Source organism: Centroberyx affinis, unplaced genomic scaffold (genome assembly GCF_046629955.1).
Source record: "Centroberyx affinis isolate AG114_WGS23_722 - 3 ecotype Tasmania unplaced genomic scaffold, CSIRO-AGI_Caff_v1 ptg003083l_1, whole genome shotgun sequence".
Taxonomy (NCBI): Eukaryota; Metazoa; Chordata; class Actinopteri; order Beryciformes; family Berycidae; genus Centroberyx; species Centroberyx affinis.
The window spans coordinates 69524-92317 of NW_027281165.1; the positions used below are offsets into that span (position 1 = coordinate 69524).

At 45.1% G+C, this 22794-nt stretch overlaps 1 protein-coding gene across 1 annotated transcript; it reads left to right on the top strand.

Annotated features, from left to right (window-relative positions):
* The first annotated feature begins 8615 nt into the window (after positions 1-8615).
* LOC139659389 (protein phosphatase 1 regulatory subunit 29-like) lies at positions 8616-14167 on the top strand. The gene is made up of 4 exons (XM_071537642.1): positions 8616-8819; positions 9877-10026; positions 10943-11937; positions 12586-14167. Exons 1-4 carry the CDS (start codon positions 8616-8618, stop codon positions 14165-14167), a joined length of 2931 nt encoding a protein of 976 aa, XP_071393743.1.
* Positions 14168-22794: the final 8627 nt, after the last annotated feature.

Genomic DNA, 22794 nt, shown 5'->3' on the forward strand with positions numbered 1-22794 from the left:
GCCTCTTGAAATGAGGAGAAGATGTGGGTAGCACTTTGGAAAGTCAGTATCAGTTTTGCAGGATGGATAAACCCACTTCTAATGTCCATCTTACGCAGGTTGGATCTCAACTCTTTGTATAGATCTCTTTGTCTCCTCAGCTCGGCGCTCATGTCGGCGTAGATGCTGATTTTTTTCCCTTTGTAAGTCAATGGAGCGTCTCTCGCAGCTGTCCGGACGACCAGTGTTTTCAATTCAGAGCTGTACAGTCTCGCAATCATACACCGGGACACTTTATGTGGCGGGCCGGTGCGATGGGCAACAACTACCGGTGGTATGGAGCCAAGTTTCTCCTTGCCAAACAAATCGTAAAGACAGTTGTTCATAAACATGGTCGGGTTACCTGACTCCACGTTGTTCTCGAGACCAAAAACTCGGATGTTGCATTTGCGTGATTGATTCTCGAGCTGGTCCACCTTAAGGCGCAAAGATTCATTCTCCTTCTTCAATCTCTCTTGTGATTTTTCCAGAAGGGAGAGCTGGTCACTTGTACTAGAAGCAAATAACTCTAATGTCTCCACCGTCACCTCGCACTTCTCCACTTTCGATTTCAGGGATGTCAATAGATCGTTCAGTGGTTGTAATTTTACATCAAGGGCCGCGGATATTTCCTCGCGGACAATATCACGCAAGGTTGCAATCAATTCCGCGTTGCATACAGTCTGTTTGGTTGACGCACGTGTCGACATTCTAACAAAGAATGCCTATCTTACACCTATCAACACAGCTTGCTTGCTTGCTTGCTTGCTTGCACTTAAATATCGTTTTGAGGTTGAGGAGATTACAGATTAGATCCACATTTCATTATTTTTCAGCAAAAAAGAGGGATCAGCAGAAGCTACCTGCTCTCAGTGCATGCCGCCGGAACCGGAACTCATCACTTTGTAGACTTTGTAAAACAGTACCTTTCATGGTGACCTCATGCTGCACCACTAGACGTAAATATACATTTCTAACAAATAAAACATTTTTGAACAGTCCCGCCCCTCCCATCAAATCAAACTGCCTTTCTCTCCCTGACTCATATTCCATTGGTTTAGGCTTTTAAATGATGTCCCGCCCCCAACATCCTGTTTCAACAGAAAATGCATCAAATCCAGGAAGTAAAAATGCCTTTTCAGGGGGTCTTTAAAGGAAAAATTCACTCTAAAACTTGGTGATGCACCTTTCATTTCTGGGCCCATTTTGTTGTTTTCTGGTGTATTTTTCTTATGGACAACTGGCCAAACCTACAGTAGATGACGTCATGTCACGTCGAGATATTTCCAGCAGCTACAATGGAGTTCGATTGTAGAAAATGTTTCAGCAATCTAAAACATCAGCGGTAAATGTCAGGTTTTGGTGTCAGTCCCTCAGAATCAAAGAGCGATGGCTTCTTTCTAGAGCCGACATTTTGCACCGAGAGACGTTCAGCAATCATACAGGGAGAAATCCATCGTAGAAGAGGAGAGAGACCAATTTCTCCACTGACAGTACATCAATAGAGTAAATTATCACACGTCATCACAAAATAACAACTGGAATGCATCGGACATGACAGATTGATGATGTGTAAACCAGACAGTGTTGGTGCCTTGCAGCTTTACCTTGCTGATGTGGCTCTATGAGAGTCTGGATGGGGAGAGGAGAGGCACCAAGGACAAAAACATTAGTAAAAAACACAAAAAATAGGCTAGTAAGCAGCGAACCAAGCAAGTGGGGGTTAGCAGTATCTTGCTAAACAGTGACTTCATTGATTGGCTGTCAAACCTGCAACCACCCTGTCTCTCCAACCACCAGACCACCCTGCCATCCCATGATGCTCTCTGTCTCTCTGTCTCTCTCTCTCTCTCTCTCTCTCTCTGTCTAACAGTTTACATTGGCAAAAACACAGCTAGTTGTTGAAAGCTCACAGCAGCTGAAAGCCGCCTATCTGGTGTCTCTGCTTTCTCTCTGTGGGGTTCTGGCTGGTAGACAGCAACAGATGTTACACACACACGCTGAACAACCGCGAAGAAAGAGAGAGTGAGATGTTCAGAAAAGAACAGAGAAAGAGAGATGGGATAGATTAAACGGAGAGAGAGAGGAGAGCGAGGGTTTGGAGAGAGAGTGGGGGAGAGAAGAAATGAGACGATAGGAATGGGATTTATTAAAGGTGCTGCGTGTATTATTTTAAACACCAGTGTATAATTGTCAAATTAATTGTGTTAATTCGGTACAATTACCATAAACAAATGAATCCATGGTGGACAATTGGTAGCCTCTATTTCAGACCATTAGTATTGTTAGAGCTAGCGTTTCTTCAAAATGAAATCTTCATTTCCCTTAAATCCTATTGCTACCTGTTTCTGGCATCACTCTGCATGTGAGGATCAAGAAGAAGGATAAGAGTCAATAATTGATAAAGTGATTTTGTCCATCGGCCGCTCACTCGTTCCACCATCTGCCTTCACCAGAAAGTCTGAAAGCTTTAGCTGTGTTTGCTCTGGAAGAACAACGCCTTCTTCCTGGTTTGTGCCATAAAGCGATCCAGCAGATTTTCCCTCCAAATCCGACCCAGCGCTACACGATGTAAAATGCAGTGTAAAAACAGCCAATCTTCTCACCGGCGGTCTTGTTTTGTTTACAGCAATTGTACTAATGTCTCAAAATGTATAGAAGCTTTAACTAGGGGGAGAGAGAGGAAGACAGAGAGACAGAGAGATGGAATGAATGAAGTAGAGAGAGAGAGAAAGAGAGAGAGAGCAACAGAGACAGGTAAATGGTGTAATTAAACACAGATAGGTACTGAGGAAACCAGAGAGAGAGAGAGAGAACCTGCGAAATTATGAGTAAACGAAAGACAGTGAGAGAGACAGTCTGAGAGAAAGAGAAATGAAATAGATTAGACATGGAGAGCTACTGAGAAATGCAGAGAGAGAGAATACAAGGGGATTCAGTGAAAGAGAGAGAGAGCGAGAGAGAGAGAGAAAGGAAATGGATTTGAAGGAACAGGCTTTGAAGGTAAAGCGGGCCGGCTGGCTGGCAGGCAGGCTGGGACTCACAGATAGCACTAATAGGCATAATGCTCAGCTCTGCTCCCATGATGCTTTGCACATCGGTACCTGGCTGGCTCGCTGGCTTGTTGGCTGACTGACCGGCTTACTGACTAACTGGCTGATTAACAGACTGACTCTCTGGCTGACTGACTGACTGACTGGCTGGCTAGTTGATTGACTGGGTGTTATGCTGACTGACTGGCATGCTGACTAACTGGCTGATTAACAGATTGACTTTCTGGCTGATTAATGGACTGACATTCTGGCTGATTGACTGACTGGTTAGTTCATTGGCTGGCTGTTGGGCTGACTGACTGACTGGCTGGCTGACGAGCTGGAATCCTGATTGATTGATTAGCTGACTAACTGAGTGGCTGGCTCGATTACTGACTGACCGACTGACTGACTGGCTGGCTTGATTACTAACTGGTTGGCTGACTGGATTACTGGCTGAGTGACTGGTTGACTGACTGTATGGCTGACTGGATTGCTGACTGGCTGGCTGTTGGGTTAAGTGGCTGGCTGAATGACTTACTGCGTGACGGAATGACTGTCTGACCGGCCAGCTGGATGATTGAGTCACTGACTGACTGACTGACTGACTGACTGACTGACTGACTGACTGTGTGTGGTAAACTGTGGGTGGATCTACCTGTCTGGTGTCATTCTGCGCCTTTCTCTATCGGTGCCATCCTCTCTCTCTTTATCGTAATGTCATTCTCTCTCTCTCTCTCTCTCTCTCCCTCTCTCTCTCTCTCTGTCAGTCCGGTGGATGGGTTCATGACCTGGTCTCCTGGGTAGCTGTGCTACTCGTGTCTTCCTTGTTATTCTCCTCTTCTCAATGCTGCAGCTCAGAGTCTGGACAGAGACAGGCTTTCGGTCAACACAACACGTACACACACACACACACACACACACACACTACACTACACTGCTCCCTTTCTCTATCTCGCTCTCTCTCTTACTCACTCACTCACTCACTCACTCACACACACACACACATTATATCACCTTTTTAGCCCTTACAATAATACCATAACAGAAATGTCACATTTTCCCCTCAAAGTTTATTCAAAAGTCCATTTTGTCACTTTTGTACGTGTGTCAGCTTTTCCTTCGGCTTCAACCCCCTCAGGAAACTTCCAGAAGTCTTTCCTCTATTGTCTAAGGTTGAGCCGTCAATCAGCTCCGCGGCAGAGGTGTCACGACTGCAGCGGATGTATGGAACTCATTGAATATGGATAAGAAAAGGAGTATGGAAATGAGCACGTGTGTGAACATGACACACTGTGCGTCTACAGCGGTTTGCAAGTCAGTTGAATTCAGATGGTGAATGTTGGTCTAACTACCCAGTTCTACTTCGTCTGTTTATTCCCAACAAACCAGAAACATAAAACGCATCACTTCCTTTGTGGCAGAGGATTTTTCCCAGGAAAGACCAGACACCGGCTGTTTAGAACAGACAATGTAAAAGCTTTCATATATATAGGTTGAATCACTGTTGCGTTATATCAATCGCTGATAGACAGTAGCATATAGAGCAATAGACGTTTATTTATATGAAAGTGTTGCAGATTATTATTTGAAGCTCTCCTCTGACATCAGTAATTTTTAAAATCCTGTTTTATCCGGAGGTTTTCTAATGAGCAGAAACTAGTGGAGTGGCAAAATGTGCCTCAAGTTGCTAAGAGGCCCTCCGCTCCTCTTGGTCTTACTTCAGGAAGTTTCCATTCGCCTCTCTGACCTGACATCATTAGTGTTGTTTGTCAGATGCCAGGCTTTAATTAAAGCCGAGGTATCGGGGACAATAATTAACCACAAAGAGAGCCTGGTTTGGAAACGAAAGAGAGGAAAATAAGGCTGTCTTCTTCCTCTGGCTTCCTGTCAAAATAAAACCAAAGGCAAGAACGTGATAAAGGCGGCGAGGGAGGGATGTGATAGCACACAAAAGGTGTCAGGTTGCTTTTTGGCGATGAAGCATATTCATTTGTGTTCCTTGTTGAAAGGAGAGCAGAGATAAGGAGGCATAAAACAATGCAGACAGGAGAGAGAAAGAGAGAGGGAGAGAGAGAGAGAAAGACAGAGAAAATGAGAGAGAGACAGAGAGGCAGACAGACAGACAGACAAAGAGAAATAGAGATGCAGACAGATGGAGAGAGAGACAGAAGACAGTGTGAGAGCCTGAAAAGGATGAGAAATCTGACAGGGCCAGTATGGCTATGATTATCAAAGCATTATGAATAGAAAATAAGGTGCTGCTCTTTTTATTGTGACTGGACTTGACGGTAAACAACCGGCTGGAAACTGTGTGTCTTGACTGACTCATCTTCCGTGTTTGTAGTGCACAGTGAAATGAGAGTGTCAGGCTATATGCCACGTTCATGTCACATCGGATATGCCGTAAATACGAGCTGCCGACTGGATAATTACCAACTGGGTAATTACAAGCGGGACGTGAAAACATTTTTGTAGGCTCTGATATCTAACACTTGGCATCACAAATTGTGGAAGTGTTTCAACACAGGCAGCAAACATGGCAGCAAATCCGCTGATGTTGGCAGTCTAAGGTAATAAAAATCAAAATTACTAGTTGTATTCACACTAATATGATCAAATCTGCTCATGAAACGCGAGCATTATCTGCTGCAGTTCACCGATGAATTGATTTTAAAGAAACTTGTCAAGGACAACAACCAAATATATGATCAATATCTGGGATTTGAGCATTCTAATGATTCAAACACATCATATCTTCCAATATGATGTGAAGGCAGCAGTCGTAGCATCGCAACGTGAGCATTTCTGACACATTCTGTCGACGCTCAAGTAGAATAGACGGAGTCATTCCTATGTTCCCAGGGTCCTATGTTCCCCAAATTTATATGGCACATAATGGGAACATGACAAAGGGTCCTATGTTCCCAGGGTCCTATGTTCCCAGGGCCCTATGTTCCCAGGATCCTATGTTCCCCAAATTTATATGGCACATAATGGGAACATGACAATGGGTCCTATGTTCCCAGGGTCCTATGTTCCCAGGATCCTATGTTCCCAGGGCCCTATGTTCCCAGGATCCTATGTTCCCCAAATTTATATGGCACATAATGGGAACATGACAATGGGTCCTATGTTCCCAGGGTCCTATGTTCCCTGGTTCTAGGGTTAGGGTTAGGGTTAGGGACCTTCAAAATCAAATAAAATGATAACCATTGGTTTTGTTGTGTTTATATAGCTGTTTTGAAGCCTTGTTCCAATAAAAAAACTGGATCCTATGTTGAAATATTTTAACTTGAAACGGGTCAAATTTGACCCAAACACAATAGGAGGGTTAATGTGTGTTAACAGAATATTGAACTGGGGAACATAGGACCCTGGGAACTTAGGACCCTGGGAACATAGATACGCTCCAGAATAGACTGTATTTCATGAATCGCTCTTGGTGAGTTTTCGTTCAAAGACTACAGCGTAAAGTGGCAGGCTACACTTCCAGAAGCTCCAATGGAAACAGCAAGGATGTAGAGTAATGTGGGAACATCACAACAACACTATCATGAGGTCAGACTCGGAGCTGGACTTCTCTTCAAAGAGCGAGAAGAGAGGGAATGGAAAAATAGGGTGAAAGTGGGAGGATGAGTATCTGTGTCAATGTGAACCTGATCGTTATGATCAACGTCCAACTCGTCGTTTGATAAATAATTCACTTTGCTTGCTTCTTTTCATCAAGACGTGCCATGAGCTCATATTCACACACGCACACATTCTCTCAGTACTTTGCAGCAAACAGTTGAACCATTTGGAATCGATTTCAAACACTTTAAAACCGAATACATAACAAATCATTAAATTTATGACTGAGTTTCATATTTATCAAGCTGAAACAGGTTCTGCAGCCCGTGCTCCACTGTACTGGAGCTGTAAATTGCTTTTTGTGTGCGTTTTACTCGCACGTAAGGCAACACTGTTGGGTCAAAGGCAAATTGAAGGCCTGTGGTGGAGGAATTGAGTTGTCGATATCAATTTCATGGAACGATTTGAAGAGAGGAGTGAGAGCTGCTTGGGGTGTGGTGCGACAGAAATGAGAAGTGACTGGGGGCTAACTGGGGTGCGTGGTGGCACCGAGGAGGAGAAGGACGGCTATTAGGGACGGGGCAGTATAACAGAGGAATCCTAAATTGGCTTCCATTACTTCTGAGTAGATTGGGTTGCACCACATGTCACCGCTTCATTTCTTACAGCAGGTTATTCCCTTCATCCGACGCAGACGCAGCCAAAAAAGTACATGGGGGAATTCATATGGAATGGAGATAGAAAGTACTTAAGAGGAGTCTGTTACTCAATTGTTCTCGCTATCAATTCCCTGTCATTCATGTTGTGGCCAGATATCTTTTCCCTGGGAGGGAATCAAAACTTTGGAAACAAATTAAGAGTTGGAGCTGTGGTGATGACATACATAATATTTTACGCCGGATTAGGGCCTAATCCACGATTAATCCCCCTGAGAGAGGTAAATGGCTAAGTGTCATGCAAATTACAATGGCACTCCTTTGTTTTCCACTTAGCCCATTTCTCCTTTTTCACCCCAATATAACTGCAGCTATTAAATTGTTATTGTTTCATTATGGACCAAAAAGGTGAAACAATATAAGCACAGTTGCAAGCTGGCGAACCTTGTAAACAATGCAAAAACACCAAAGAAAAGCAACGCTGCTTTCATATCCGTGGCAATTTCCATTTTTATTGGTGCATCGTATGCTAATGTCTGAGCAAGAGAGCTGCGATTTATTCTCATACGAGGCTGTTATTTTCATGAACGTGAATAATTACAGGGCATAAAAAGCCTGGTTTCATTTGAAATGTCAAAATATATTTCTCTGGGCTTTATTAAGGCTTAATGAAATAATCATGCCAGTTAATGGATTTATTAGTGAGGTGCGTTACCTTGAAGGGATTGGGTGGCATGGGTATTAGATTCATATCTCTTTTTTTTTTACACAGTGCTTTTAGGAAATGAGACCTAAACTCAATTAATTCAAAATCATCTGGGGATATGTGAAGTGTATTACAATTTTCTGCCTACTCTTAATCATTTTGTCATTATCACTATTAATGTTAATATTCACCCCTTTCTCTCTCTCTCTCTCTCTCTCTCTCTCTCTCTCTCTCTCTCTCTCTCTCTCTCTCTCTCTCTTCCCCTCTCCTCTCGTTTCTCTGTTGTACAGGTCTTCTGTCTTTCTTAGAGGGGGGAGTACTTCCTCATCTGTGTCGTCAAGGGATACGGTTGTCAGGGGCCATGAGTAGTTGCTGGGGCGGCAGTCTCCAAAACCCGTCGACGTGGAACACCTAAAATGGGGACAGGACTCTCTGCCATGCTGCAAGCTCAGCTCTAATCGCCGTGGAGACGCCCTTTCGCTGACCTTTCTCTGGACTCACTCCGGCCCGCTCGCCCCTCACCTGCAACCCGTCCTGATTTGAAACTGCTTCTCACTGCCGTCCTCCCCTCAACTCCTTTTCTTTTCCTCTTTTCTACTGAGGCGACCTCAGACAATCCTAATCCAAACCATGGCCAGCAGACTCCGTCCCCCCTCCCTCTCTCCCTCCCTGCTGCTCTCCCTCCTGCTCCCTGCACTGTTGCTCCTCCGCCTGCCCGGTGTGGTGAAGGGGGACTGCTGGCTGATAGAGGGGGATAAAGGCTACGTTTGGCTGGCTATCTGCAGTCAGAACCAGCCTCCGTACGAGACCATCCCCCAGCACATCAACAACACGGTCAGTATACACCTATCTGTCAGTAGGCCGTCTCCCCCGCCAGAGGCATCTCTGTTAAATTTTATGTATTCATGCACTTGAAGCTATGATGGTGTCCGCTAAAGAGCACATGCCATTAACTTGTCCTAAACCGTTACAGTGTAGCCTACCTTCTGCTTTTCGCTCACACACAACGTCATGTTTGTGGTCTACTGTGTGATTATCATGGTTGTGATGCTGATGATGGTGAGGATGATGATGTGTCAGTGGTGGTGATATAATTATAGTAATAATGATGATAATAATAATAATAATAATAATGATGATTATGATGCCGATGATAATGACAATGATGACAACAATGGTAATGATGTGATGATGACGATACAAATAAAGCCAAATACGACAATGATGACAGTAATGACAATGGTAACAATGATTATGATGATGAGGGTTGTGATGGAAAAAAATGGTGTGGTATGTGTGTTGATCAATTTAGTAATGTTATATGTAAAAGTGAATGGGCCGTAGATTTGTTCGGGAAAATGTCTCATTTTCCTGTCCTGTCCTCTGGTCAAGTCTCAGAATGTTTACAAAACAAGCGCAGACTGGAGCAATATATCAATCGTGGTTTGTAGATTGAAGAATAGTCACCTCAGTTACAGTTAACTGAAAACAAAAAACATACAAACAAACAAAACTGAAACAAAAAACAAACAAAAGCTCCCAATGTTAATGTTAAAATGTGACTACTAGCGTTAACATTTGCTTCTACTAGACTATGTTAGCTAGTGACTAAATCAGATGTGTGATGGTTAGCAGCTAGCTAAAGAGCTGAGATTATTTACAAAACAACACAAAACATAACAGACACAAAATCAATCAGATGTATCAGTGATGACACGATCCATTCCCCATCAAGAACAGCACAGAAATAAGCCATGTCTTTTTCAATTTCATTGAGATGGCCAAGTTGTATTTAGAAACACAGTCAGCTTGTTGAAGAGCTAAGGACCTTCACTGTGGCTGCCAGAGGGTGCGTTACATCACCTGCCCTCTATTCTCCTCTCTTCCTTAGGTCCATGACCTGAGGCTGAATGAGAACAAGCTGAAGGCGGTGCTCTTTACTTCTATGTACCGCTTCACAAACCTGACCGACCTCAATCTCACCAAGAACGAGATCAGCTACATCGAGGACGGGGCCTTCGCTGGACAAGCCAACCTACAGGTCTGCAAGCCAGGAGCACTTCTCTGGTTTCCCCCTCTCTCTTTAGTCTTAAATAGATTTCCTTGTAGTTTTTTTTTACACACAGAAAAAATAATACATTTAATGAAACCGGTAACAGAGATGAGAAAAAGAAAAGAAAATAGAATAATAAACATATGAAACTAAACTCTACTCTATAAAGTCCATTCAGAAGATATCGCTTTCCAACTCCTTCACCCTATTTTGTGCCACATTGCCTGCATCATATCGGTTGGCTTAATCACTGTGTGGCTATTTTGGGTAGTCAGAAGTGAAGAAGTTGCTGTGTGTGAATGTACTGTGAAACTTCCAAATGAAAAAATAAAAAAAAAGTTCAAACTACGTGCTTAAGGACTGCAGTTGAAACTCGAGCAAAATATTTATAAAAATGTGGCTGATTGGTTTGTGTGGCTTTTGTTAAACAAATCCCACTGAGGCCACCCATGCTAAAAAATGCATGCTTCCTTCGTAATGTAAACTGACTTGGATAAAAGCATCCCCCAAATTATTGTGTTGAATTATGTTGTGTTGCACTGAATTTGTGTTATGCCATGTTATGTTATGTTATGTTATGTTAAGTTATGTTATGTTATGTTATGTGTTTCTCACTTCGAGTTGGTTGGGTTAATTACTGTGTGTCTGAGTTGTGAACATTGAGTGTTAATGTATTATAAAGTCACAAAACCAAAGACATTGGTTCAACCTGCTCAAAGACAGCTGCTGAAAATATTCCAAACTGGCACAGTTATAGAAATGAAATAAATCCCATTAAGGCCAATCATGCTAAAAAAAAATGTACTGACTCATCGTTATAGCCTACTTTAAAGGCGCCCAACAAGTGTTAAATGTTAAATTATTTCAAATAAATTTAAAGCTCTCTACGCTCTTGCTGTCTCAGGTTCTGCAGCTGGGCTACAACAAGATGACCAACCTGACCGAGGGCATGCTGAGAGGCTTGGGTCGCATGCAGTGCCTCTTCCTCCAGCACAACCTCATTGAGGTCATTGCCACCAACGCATTTTGGGAGTGCCCCAGCCTCAGCAGCCTGGACCTATCCTCCAACAAGCTGGCCCGCCTCGACCCGTCCACCTTCACCGTGCTCAACAGGCTGATGGTTTGCGAGCTCGCGGGGAACCCGTTCCACTGTGGCTGTGAGCTGTACAGCTTTCTCACTTGGCTGGAGGCGTTCAACAACGTCACCCACACCTACGACCGGCTCCAGTGCGAGACGCCTCGGGAGATGTCTGGCTACCCGCTCCTGAGCCCCCTGCCCGGACACGGGAGAAACGCCCGCTCCATTCTGTCATCCATCTGTCGGGACGGCATGATTATTCCAGGGATACCGTCGCTGCGGCCGGATTTAGATGGCTCTGGGATGGGCTTGGATAACCCGGACCAAGGTCTCTATCACCAGCCCACCATGTCGTCCACCGCCGACCCCACCTACAGCCATCAGATATCCATCAAGCTTCAAACCGTCTCCCTCTACACCGCTTCCCTATTGGTGCAGATCCCACGGCCATACAGTAAGATGTACATCCTGTCCCAGTACAACTACACCTTCGTTGCGGACATCATGCCCCTGAAGAACAAGAAGGAGATAATCACTCTGGACAAGCTGAAGCCTCACACCAACTACACCTTCTGCGTGGCCTCCGCAAGCAAATCCCAGCGCTACAACCACACTTGTCTGTTCTTCGCCACGCGGGCGATGGGGCCGGAGGACCAGCGAACCAATCCGTCCACCACCACCCACTACATCATGACCATCCTGGGCTGCCTGTTTGGCATGGTCATCGTGCTTGGATTTGTGTACTACTGTCTCCGACGGCGACGCATCCAGGAAGAGAAGGAGAAGGCAATAAGCGTAAAGAAAACCATCCTGGAGATGAGGTACTATAGACAGTTTTTTATGTAATTTGTTGATCAGTGATGTGTGATTAGTGAAGAGAGCTGAGAGGAACACTAACAGACACATGTTTTTCCTTGAACATTAATTGTTTTGGAACCAGTACACACAAGTAAGTGAGTGCATTAGCGGTATTTGACCCATAATATACCTGAAATCTATTATGTCTGTACCTTGGTTATAATTGATTTCCTGGGAAACATTTATGCCTTAAGCGTCAGTTCATTGATTGTTTGTTTATATTGCTTTGTTTTTGATTTGAATTCATAAAAAGCCTAATTTATTCTTCTAAGTACATAAAACTACTCAATAACTTGAAAACTATTTTTTTCTCAGCCGTACCCTTTATTGAGGCTATGGGCCACGCTATTTTTCATCTATATCCTTCCAATGAGCTTTAATTAACACAACAAGGATTCTGTGTCATCCCGTGGCATCACTCAGAGGACATATTCAAACTCATTAACTTTAATAAGTTGCAAGCCAAAACAAAATTATGCAATTATGCTGTTTACAGTTTTTGTATATGTGTAAGATGAGGTAGATAGTGTAATAGATATTAAAATCATAATCGTGTGTTTTGTTCGTTTGGTTTTAAGTTAACTTTGAAGTGAATCTCCACCATTCTCTAGGTACGGCCCGGAGGCAGCAGCAGCGGTGGCTAATGACCCAGGTGCTATGCAGCGTCTCCAGGAGCAGGCCCACCACCAGCACCACCATGCTGGGGGAGCAGGGGGCAAGCTGCCCCCCTCTGCTTCCTCCAGCACTGGCATGCTCCACGGCTCAGCCAACACCAGCTCCTCCCGCCTCTCCACCTTGCCCCAGGTGGAGAAAATGGCCACCGCCTTCTCTGAGGCCATGGGCAGTAAGGGTAACTACATGGATGTGAGGACGGGGGGAGTGGCAGGGGAGGGCAGGGAGGGAGGGGTGGTAGTAGGAGGTGCAGGAGGAGGGGGGGAGGTGGTGGTGGATATGCGAGGCGGGGCTGAGAACGGGACAGAGGCCGGGGAGGATTCGGACGATGATGGCCGCGGCTCAGCATCAGAGATCTCCACCATCGCCAAGGAGGTGGACAAGGTCAACCAGATCATCAACAACTGCATCGACGCCCTGAAGCTGGATGCCTCAGCCAATGTTGTGACCACCACCGACAACAGCAACCCTGTGTCCTCCTCCCAGCCTCCAGCCTGCATCACCTCCCTCCCCCGCAACCTCCTGCCCCTCTCCCCAGGCCACCCTGGAGACCAGATCATGGCCTCCTCCCCTAAGATGCACACGAAGCCCCACCCTCAGCCTCATCCACAGCCCCACGTCCAGCCTCATCCCCAGCTCCACCAGCAGCCTCATCCCCCCTCTATGGCCCCGGTGCCCCTGGTTATGCCCCTGTCTGAGCGGCCGGGCATCAGCGGCGGGGGGTTCCTCTCCCCGCCTTACCGGGATCCACCCCCAGCCAACGCAGTGCGGCCCCTCCAGAGGCAGCTGAGTGCTGACACAGCCGTAGCAGTGGTGGTGAAGAACCGCTGCAGTGCCCCCTCCTCAGGGGGATCTGTCAAAAGCGCCAGGGTGTTCAGCGTGGACGTCCCTGAGCAGCGCAGTGCCGATCCCTGCAAGTACCCCCCGGAGAAAGGCAGCCCCGTGGGCTGCGGTGGAGGGGGTGGAAGTGGAGGAGGCGGTGGTGGAGTAGGGGGCTGCAGTGGGAATGGGATGGGGAACATCAACGGCGGTGGGGTGAGCATGAACGGAGGTGGTATGGGGTGTGGTAACGGGGGTGGGGGTGGAGGGGGGGTGCCAGGCACTGGGCAGCAGCAGCACCACCTGGAGGTTCAGCCAGACTACCACAGTTCCGAGCACCGCCACTCCTTCCCAGCACTCTACTACGAGGGCGCCAACGACTCGCCCTCACCGGCCCAAAAGGCCTCATTCCTCAAGCCGCTGGGGCGCACCAAGCGGGACGCCACGGCCGCCTACTCCCAGCTCTCGCCTTCTCGACACCACAATTACAACTCGGGCTACTCCTCCAGTCCAGAGTATTCGTCGGAGAGCACACTGCGGATCTGGGAGCGATTCCGGCCTTACAAGAAGAGCCCCCGCGAGGAAGCCTCCTACATAGCCGCGGGCCACGCCCTGCGCAAGAAGGTGCAGTTTGCTAAAGACGAGGACCTCCATGATATTTTGGACTACTGGAAGGGGGTGTCTGCCCAGCAGAAGCTGTGAACTGAGGAAGCAGAGTGGAGGAAGGTGTAAGGGGGACGGTGAGGTCGGATGCAACAGCAGACTTAGGAAGGGGATAGTAGATGTTTGTATGTAGCAGGACAGATGATAATGGTGATTCCTCTGAGGTCTCAAATGACATGTGTTGTTCCTCACTGGATCCAGAGTTAAAGGGATGTTCTCTATGGGATGTTCTGTTGCTGTTTTTTGGAAGGGATTCAATGATAAGTCAATTATATTTTGAGAAGTTGTTCCAGAGATTAGCTGCTTTCACCACAATACAGAGCGGTGATGGATACAAATCAAACTGTTCACCAGACTGCCTCATGCTGGGCACTTTGGTCCTCGCAGGCTTCCGTAGACCAGCTGAATCCCCTCTGATGAGCGTAGGAAAGGTGGTGAAAAGCAGGTGTCTTCTACCTCATTATTGGCACACTGTAGCTCAGCTATCTCACCAGAAGCAGCCCCATTCATGACTTAAGCCCCGTCCCTCTCTTCTCTAATCCCATCAAACCGCCATTCACAAAACAATCATTCCAGTGCACCGCCAGCACCTGCTCTCCTATAGAAGCATCATTTAGGGAGATAATGAGGGAGCAGGATGAGGAATTAGGCGCGTTTGTTTTAGAATAGCCTGAATCTCCCTCTTCGGGGGAGGACATTAAGCGATACTTATCGGGCTAATTGTTCTTCCCGGTAATTAGCCGGTATAAGAGTAGGTCGGGGAGGCTGTATGTAGAGCATGCTTATCGATTGGAAACACCTAACTACAAGTGTTTAGTGGCGTGTGGGCATGTATATACAGTATTCGTATGCTGTTGTGAGTGAGTGTGTGTGGGTGGGTGGTGTTGGGGGTGCGGGTGGGTCCTCCGTTATTCTCAGTATCCTCCAAGGTAGCCAAGTGGATAGCTTAGTAAAGATGCTTTGCATGTAGATAACTGCCCAGTTGGGTAGCTGTGTGTGTGTGTGTGTGTTTGTGTGTGTGTGCATGCGTGCATACGTGTGTACGTATGTGTGCTAAGCTGCCTGCCTATCCAGATAGTGTGAAGTAAGCCATTTCCAGACCCGCAAGCATTTTTGTCTCCTAGCCCATTTCTTATTTACAGGTGTAGCATATTTCTTTTGATAAGCCAAGCTATGAGGTGGGAAATTTACATTTCAATAGTGCTAGTCATGCAGAAATTACTTTGGGGTGGGCTATGCAGGTTGGCAAGACAGGTGTTGGCTCACATATTAAAGAACCCGGTAATCACATTGAGGAAGAGGGGCGGGTTGAGCGGAGGTTAGAGGTTTGCTGTAGCTGCATCTCGTTTTGAGCATGCGAGTGTTTAGGAGACGAGATAGGGTTCAGGAACGTTCGCGTATTTTCAGCGGGAGATGTATCAGCCCAAGGCGAGGCTGCATAGAAACTTAAACTCTGTCAAGCGCTCACTGCACTACACAGCGAGATAAAATGGATTCTAACAGGAAAGCGATGGCTCCAGGGATGTTCCCAAACCGGATGACTTCCCACTCAGTATATGTGGCTCTGCTCTGCTCTGGGGGGAGCCTGCTACTGACCAAAGTGCCCTAACAGGCATTAAAGAGGTATGATTTCACCAGTTTGTATAATAATTATGATATTTGGTTGTCCTCTCTAATACGATGAATATAAAATAACACAAAAAAAAGTAATTGCCTGATTATGGAAATTCTGGGTTTTGATGGCTTGATTTGATTTCATAACCACATTTTTATTTAGTTTCTTCTTGAGTTTGAACATGTGGATTTTAAAATGAAATCTGATGAAATGAAATGGAGCAAGGCTTGGTGCTATTATGGACCCATTAGGACACTTTGACGTGAGAAAGATGTTTTTCTCACCTTCATCTTACATGCAGGGAGCATTCTGTTACACTAGAGGCCTAATTGCCGACATTTTTCACTGTACAAATCAGCATATGGTTTGGATCCTCAGAATGCAAGCACTTGTCATCCATATCAATTATCTTTACAGGCTCTCCCTCTATCTACCTCCAAGCTGTCAAAACATTAATTTCAGCTGGCTTTCTCGCTCCTTCTTTTTCTCTCACATCCATCCGCCCACTCTCTACATATTCACCGCTGGCATCCTGATCTCTCTCCTCTACCTTGACCCATCTTGACTGAGAAGATATATATTCTATTTTAAAATATGTAATTAATTCATTCCTCTCCATGTTTTTTTTTCCCCCTCGCCCGCCACCCCTGTCCAACTTAATGGGGTAAATTAATGAGTAATTTGCAGAGGTTGGTGTCGCACCATTGTCCGAGGTCAAGGGAGCGTGCTGATATTATTAACTCTGCCAGAATGGGAGCTTGATTGAAATTAATGACGGCTGCCTTGGTCTCTCTATCTCTCTCTGTCTGTTCCTCCCCCTCACTCGCATCAGATGCTTAGCCTCGTTTCACCTCTGTCCGTTTGCCGCTAACTCTTGTCGAGAGCGGTGGTCCACAGAAAAACTGAATAACTAAGGTCAGATTTGCATGCTTCACTGTGGCTGTTCAGGTTGGGACCGGGCCAAGGTGAGCTGGTCCGAGATCTGACCTCCTGGGTGTTATTCTTACCTCTTGAGCCTGATTGGTCAGGAAGGGACCAGGCCGCCAGTCTCCACGGCCCGGGGGAAATTTGGTCCCATTTAATCTTCCACGGGGTCAAACCCTGATATCATCGTCTTGACAGGGTCAGAATCCACCCGCTGTTTGAGGTGTGAGTTTGATGGGGAAAGTGAGAGCGGAGGATGGCATTTACTCTTTGACCTATAAAGATGTCTGTCCACAGAACGGGCTCTTTTCAAAAGGTCACATGGTAGGAGATGAATCTGTCGTTAAGTAATGCACGGATTAGCTTCACTTGCATAAGAAGCGTACCTTATTCCACTCTTTAATTAAACATTGCACTTCACACCCATCATCACCCATACTAGACTACAGCTATACCTCATCGGCGAAGCACTTCATTATAAGTATGCTAGAATTGAAAGCTGTTAATTTTTATTCCACCAATTCTTTTGAAGGGCCTCTTGCCAAAGCTCCTCAGTGTATGGCCACCGTTTCTGCTGATAACATTCCATTGCGGTTTTCATTGAGTAACGACTTTCCCTCTGACCTCTCTATGTCAACTCTGGCAGCCAATCCAATAGACCCACTAGTGTCTACAATGGGATGTCAAAGGCACGTCATTACTCAGCTATACTCAGATCAATAGAACTTAATTTGGACGGGGTGGGACTAAATAAAAGACCTCTGTATCTACACGCACACAAAGCAGAATCCCTCAGGCACGCAGTTGGACAGCCCCCATTTTGATAAAGGGCCCAGTTTTCTATTTTGGCCTTTTGTTCAAATTCTACTGGCAGCTCCCACCGTGTTAGGTCCAGGGAATCACCAATCAATTAGCTTTAGATTAGCACCTGAGGCAATGCAGGGGTGGAGGCTTTTTTAAAAATAATGGCTTCATTTGGAAGAATGGGTAAATTGAACTGAGGGTACCTGCACTTACCCGCAAGGTCTTTCTCTGGACGTAAGGAATAACATTAGCTCAGTTATTCATAAGCACAGTGTGTCCAATTGTCATAATTTACACTGAAGTATATTAGTCATTCCTGTCAGACAATTGCCTAGGCAGCAGTGGGTTTTTTTTTTTTACTTCGACCATCATGCTGTTATCTAAATCTGTACACTTCTCCATACACTTTTCCCCTGTGGTTATGTCAAAAAGATTTTATTCTTTTATTTTATTAGTCCTGGCATGTTTGCTTAAAGCCATGGCTAACTTACTATATTGATAGTATCCAGTTCAATCTAACCCTAACCCTAATATCCAGCACACTGATACATTGGTCCATCCATCGTGACCAAGCCTTGCTCCTCTCCCTAACAACTTCAGCTACCATATTTCCTTTATATCTATTCATCTACAGTGGGTATTTTCATTCGACAGCAAGGTTTTTGATTTTGCTCTCTTCAAACGAGGGGTTTCTGACTCCAGTCCTCAGGGGCCACTGTATCCGCTAGTTGTTGAGAGTGACAGATGTACCTTAGGGACTGTCTGCGTGTCTCCTCTTCAGTCTAGCCAATTAACAACAATAATGGATCAATGTGAATCGGTGACAGTCTCAGGTTCCCAGAGGAAAAGCTAACAAAGAAGAATAGAGACAGCAGGACTTGTGGCAGTCTCTGAGGAGTCGAGTCAAACCCTTTCTGTCCAGATCTGTTGATCCCAAACCCATATCTGCACATTGGAGCTTACAGTCAGACATGGTGTCTCCTATCAACAAAATAGAGAGAGTATAAGCGCCAAGAAATTTGTGTTAATGCCAAGGTTATATTCTTCATGATTAACGGGTACTTTGGGCAGAGCAGTTCTGGTGAAAAGGCAAGGAGCATTTTATTAATATGGGAACTAGAAGGATATTTTCTAACCCCAAAAGTCTAATTCATATGGGTTTTACACTGTTCCAGACAATATTACTGGCTGCCTCGGGGACACATTGCTGCACAAGTTTGGTTTCTCATTTCAGTTTTGTAAGTTTTTGAACTTGGGGTTATTGAAAAACACAAATCAATAGGCATGGAAAATCGAGGAATAGCCCCCCTGATTGCCTCCCCTTGGAGTTGTAGTTGCTCTCAAAGTGCAGCTCTTTCAGAGAAACTATAGACACGCAATGGTTCCCTGGGAATGGCAGCGAGGTCTCTTTGCTCCTGTTTAATTAAAGTTTTGAATCCATACAATGAGGTTTGCAGTGGGAACATGGACATTGTTGTAATGCTGTAAAGATTAAACACCACTGCACTTTGTACGGATAGAGGCTGGCTTCACACTTAGGATGCATCCCAGTAGGCTTCCTCTCCTTATCCCCTTATGCCCCTTCCTCCTCCGTCACCATTAAGAAGTTAATGGAATACGAGAAACAATGCTGTGAATATAACTTACTGTCACCTCTCCTGTGGTTTAATATTGGTATAGAAGAAGGGAGGGGAGGGACAGAAGGTAAGATGTGATAATGGGATGTAACCAGACGAGAGTCTCTCTGTCCCTAGAATTTTTACCCCCAACTGTGGAAATACTCTGCCCTGGTACATTTATCACCCCTTACAAAATTGTGCATTCTGCTATACAGAATATAATTTATGTTGTAAACATGTGTAAAATATATACCTTTTGAACATCAGATAGATATCAGAAACTGCAGATTGGTGCAATTTGATAAGGAGCAGTTTCTGTACTAGGCTATACTGGGACCAGTGACAGGGTGGGGAAAATCCTGGTTTCCACTACAGGGCTCAACAGGGCTAACCAGGGCCTACTCACTGTTTATGTCACTCAGTTACCCCAACCAAAAAAATCTCTGACTCCTTTAACATCCTGTCAGGGATTAGTTATCAGCAAGGCTGTAGTTTCAAATATTGCTTCCGATGCCTTGTGACGATAACATGCCAATTGGGGAACATATTTATCTAAATAATGTTACTGTACCATTAGTCACAGTACAGTAGGCCTACCATACATTTTAGCATGGTTGGTCCCAGTGGGAATGGAACCTCTTACCCTGACAGTGGTAGTGCCATCTCTGCCCATTGAACTACACAGAGATTGGAGTTTTAGTTATACAAACATTTCTTGGAGGCACAGCTGCTGTGGAGGCAGAAATAATCTCAATGGTTGAGTTAAACCTTCGTTGGCGGAGCCAAAGAACCACAGTTTTTCTGGCTAAGTAATGCTAGGCTGAAGCCCATTGAAGAAGGCAAGAGGTAAAAGAGGAGGAAGCTAATATTATGAAGCCTAACACTCTGCTACTAGCTGAACAAATGCAATGTAGCCATGATTTATCTAGGTTAGCTAGTTAGCCTAGCTGACCTTCCAAATTCAAATGATCCATACTTGCCTATAGCTATCTAGGTAAACTAGTTAGCTAACTGCTTACCTTCCAACATGAATGCCATGGGCATGAGTGAATGAAAATGATATTTTTTAAAATTTTGACAAGAATTCCTTTTTTTGCTGTTCATGTTTGCCAGAACTAGCTTGCACTCAGAAAAACAGTTTCTTTGGCTCCACCCATTGAGGTTTAGCTCAACCAATGAGATTATGTCTTCCTTTAGAGCAGCTCAGCCTCTGATATTGCAATCGGCGAGCTACACAGGGAATTGACCCCCAGACCCTGGCAGTGCTAATACTATGCTCCACCCACTGAGCTACAGAGGACCAGCTAAGTTGGCCTTTGCCCTGGCTAGTTCCACATGGCCCTGAAGAGGAGACCAGGTTGTAGTTTATAGGCAAAAGGTGTAGTCTGCTGTTGAGATGGAGTCATTACACTGATTTGCTGATTGATTTGTGGATTGACTGATGAATCGTTCAGTTGACTCATCGTCGATCAAGAGAAAGATTGAGTGTGTTCCCTTGTGAAACCGACAAACACACACAAAAAGGTGAGGGAGTCGCTACCGGTGGCCAACTGTGACAAAACACACACATACACACACACACACACACACACACACACACACACACTCACACATGCAGAAACTAATGTAGAGAATAAATGAATATACTGTACGTGTTTGAATAGATTATAGTTACACTATATGGACATGAAAAATGAGAACACACACACACACACACAACACACACTTTCGCACACATTCACACAAACATACACACACCCACGTACAGTACACACGCACACACACACACACACACCCTGCCACGCACATACATAAACACACACACACAGACACACAGACATCTTTATACACACAAACACCTTCCCACACACATATACATACCAAACATACCATATTCACACCTACCTACACAAAATATGGACTGAATCTTTCTATCTACGTTTACAGACACAAAAGGTCTTAAAAAGTGCCAAAACGGCGAGTACAACAGAGTATTATATGGAGGTGGAGGGAAACCAAACATCTGTAGAAATGAACTAAACAGCCTAATTGTATATGTTTTTTCTTTTGTTATTTATTTACTTCTTTGTGTAATTTATGCATTCTTTTACTCGAGTGCTTGTATTTTCACTGTTACAATTTCTCATGATCTGTTCTGATCTACTGTAGTTGGTGTATGTCAGAAATCTATGAAATTGCCTATTAAGAATTTTATGTTTGGGGAACATCTTTGGGGAGAAAAAACAAAAGGAAAGACAAAAAAAAAAAGTTTCTCATGGGTCCTTCTGATCTGTCTTCGGGGGTTTCTGTGGCGCTTAGTCCACAAATTTGATTGCTGCCGATCTGTTTGCCTGTAAATGGTTGTATTATCTTTTTTGTATTATTTTCAAAATAACAAAGAATAGTTAAAAGTGTTGTGGAAATACAGCACAGTTAAAACCCTCCATGAACCCTGTAATACCTCGCCGCACAAACACCCCACTCAATGAGAAAAAAAACTGAGAAACAGAAGAAAAATTAACTAATATGAATGTTAAAATAAATCAAATATATTTATCAATTCATATAGAAGTATTTAGATGATTTCCATTCTATTTTTGCTATATTAGATATTATACTACGGTAAAAGACAGGGAAGACGATGCTGTGTGACATAGATTGCTAGCTGGAAATCTAACCCACAATATTGCAATCCCCCCCCCCCCCCCCCCCCCGTTCCCACACCACCACCCCCCGCCCCCCGCCCCCCTCGCCCCGCTGACTCATCAGGACAGCCTTTGCTACAGCTTACCAGATTTGTCTGGCTCATGGGTCCGGCCCTTCACCAGCAAATTCTGAAATTTAGCGGTTCAAATTTTGGTCAGCCAGAGCTGTCCAAGCTTTTGTTCAAAAGACTGAAAGTAGATTTTTGACTTTTCATTCCGCTTTACATGCACAGCCATACACGCACACACACACACACACACACACACACACACACAGAGTCATGCTGAAGAGCTGATAATACGCCTGTCACACCGAAGCTGTTGTCACCACTGGCCTTTTCAAGGACCTTGTTTCTCAGCCCTTCTTAAGGAGAGACAGAGGAAAGACAGCGGGAGAATCTGACTGTGTCCTCTTGGGAGATTGAATTGGCTCAGCCGCAGAAATTTGTATTATCCAGTGTGAACGTGGGCGTGTGTGTGTGTGTGTGTGTGTGTGTGTGTGTGTGTGTGTGTGTGTGTGTGTGTGTGTGTGTGTGTGCTTGTGTCTCAGCGTACGTGTGTGTGTGTCTGTGCGTGCGTGGGAGTGTGTGTCTGTGCATTTTATCTTCCTCAAAATAACCTCTGGTGTCTGACAGTGCGGCTCTGCATGAGAGGGAGTAGTTAGAAGTGTTTATAATGGTGCATCTGTGTGTGTGTGTGTGTGTGTGTGTTGCAGGGAGAATCAGTGGTTTTGTAACGTAGGCCCGTTCTGTCGAGGGAGTGACGGCTGAGGCTGGGTATCTGAAACATTTTTAATTAATCTGCCTTTCAGTCTGCAGGCCTCTCCAATAAGGCTGTGCTCATTCGCTTGCTCGCTGTCACTCACACACACACACACACACACACACACACACACACACACACACACTTGCTCTTTCACACATGCATAGATTGTAATTGCTTACTGCCCCTGTCACACACTCACACACACAGTCACACACACACACACACCATGAAAAT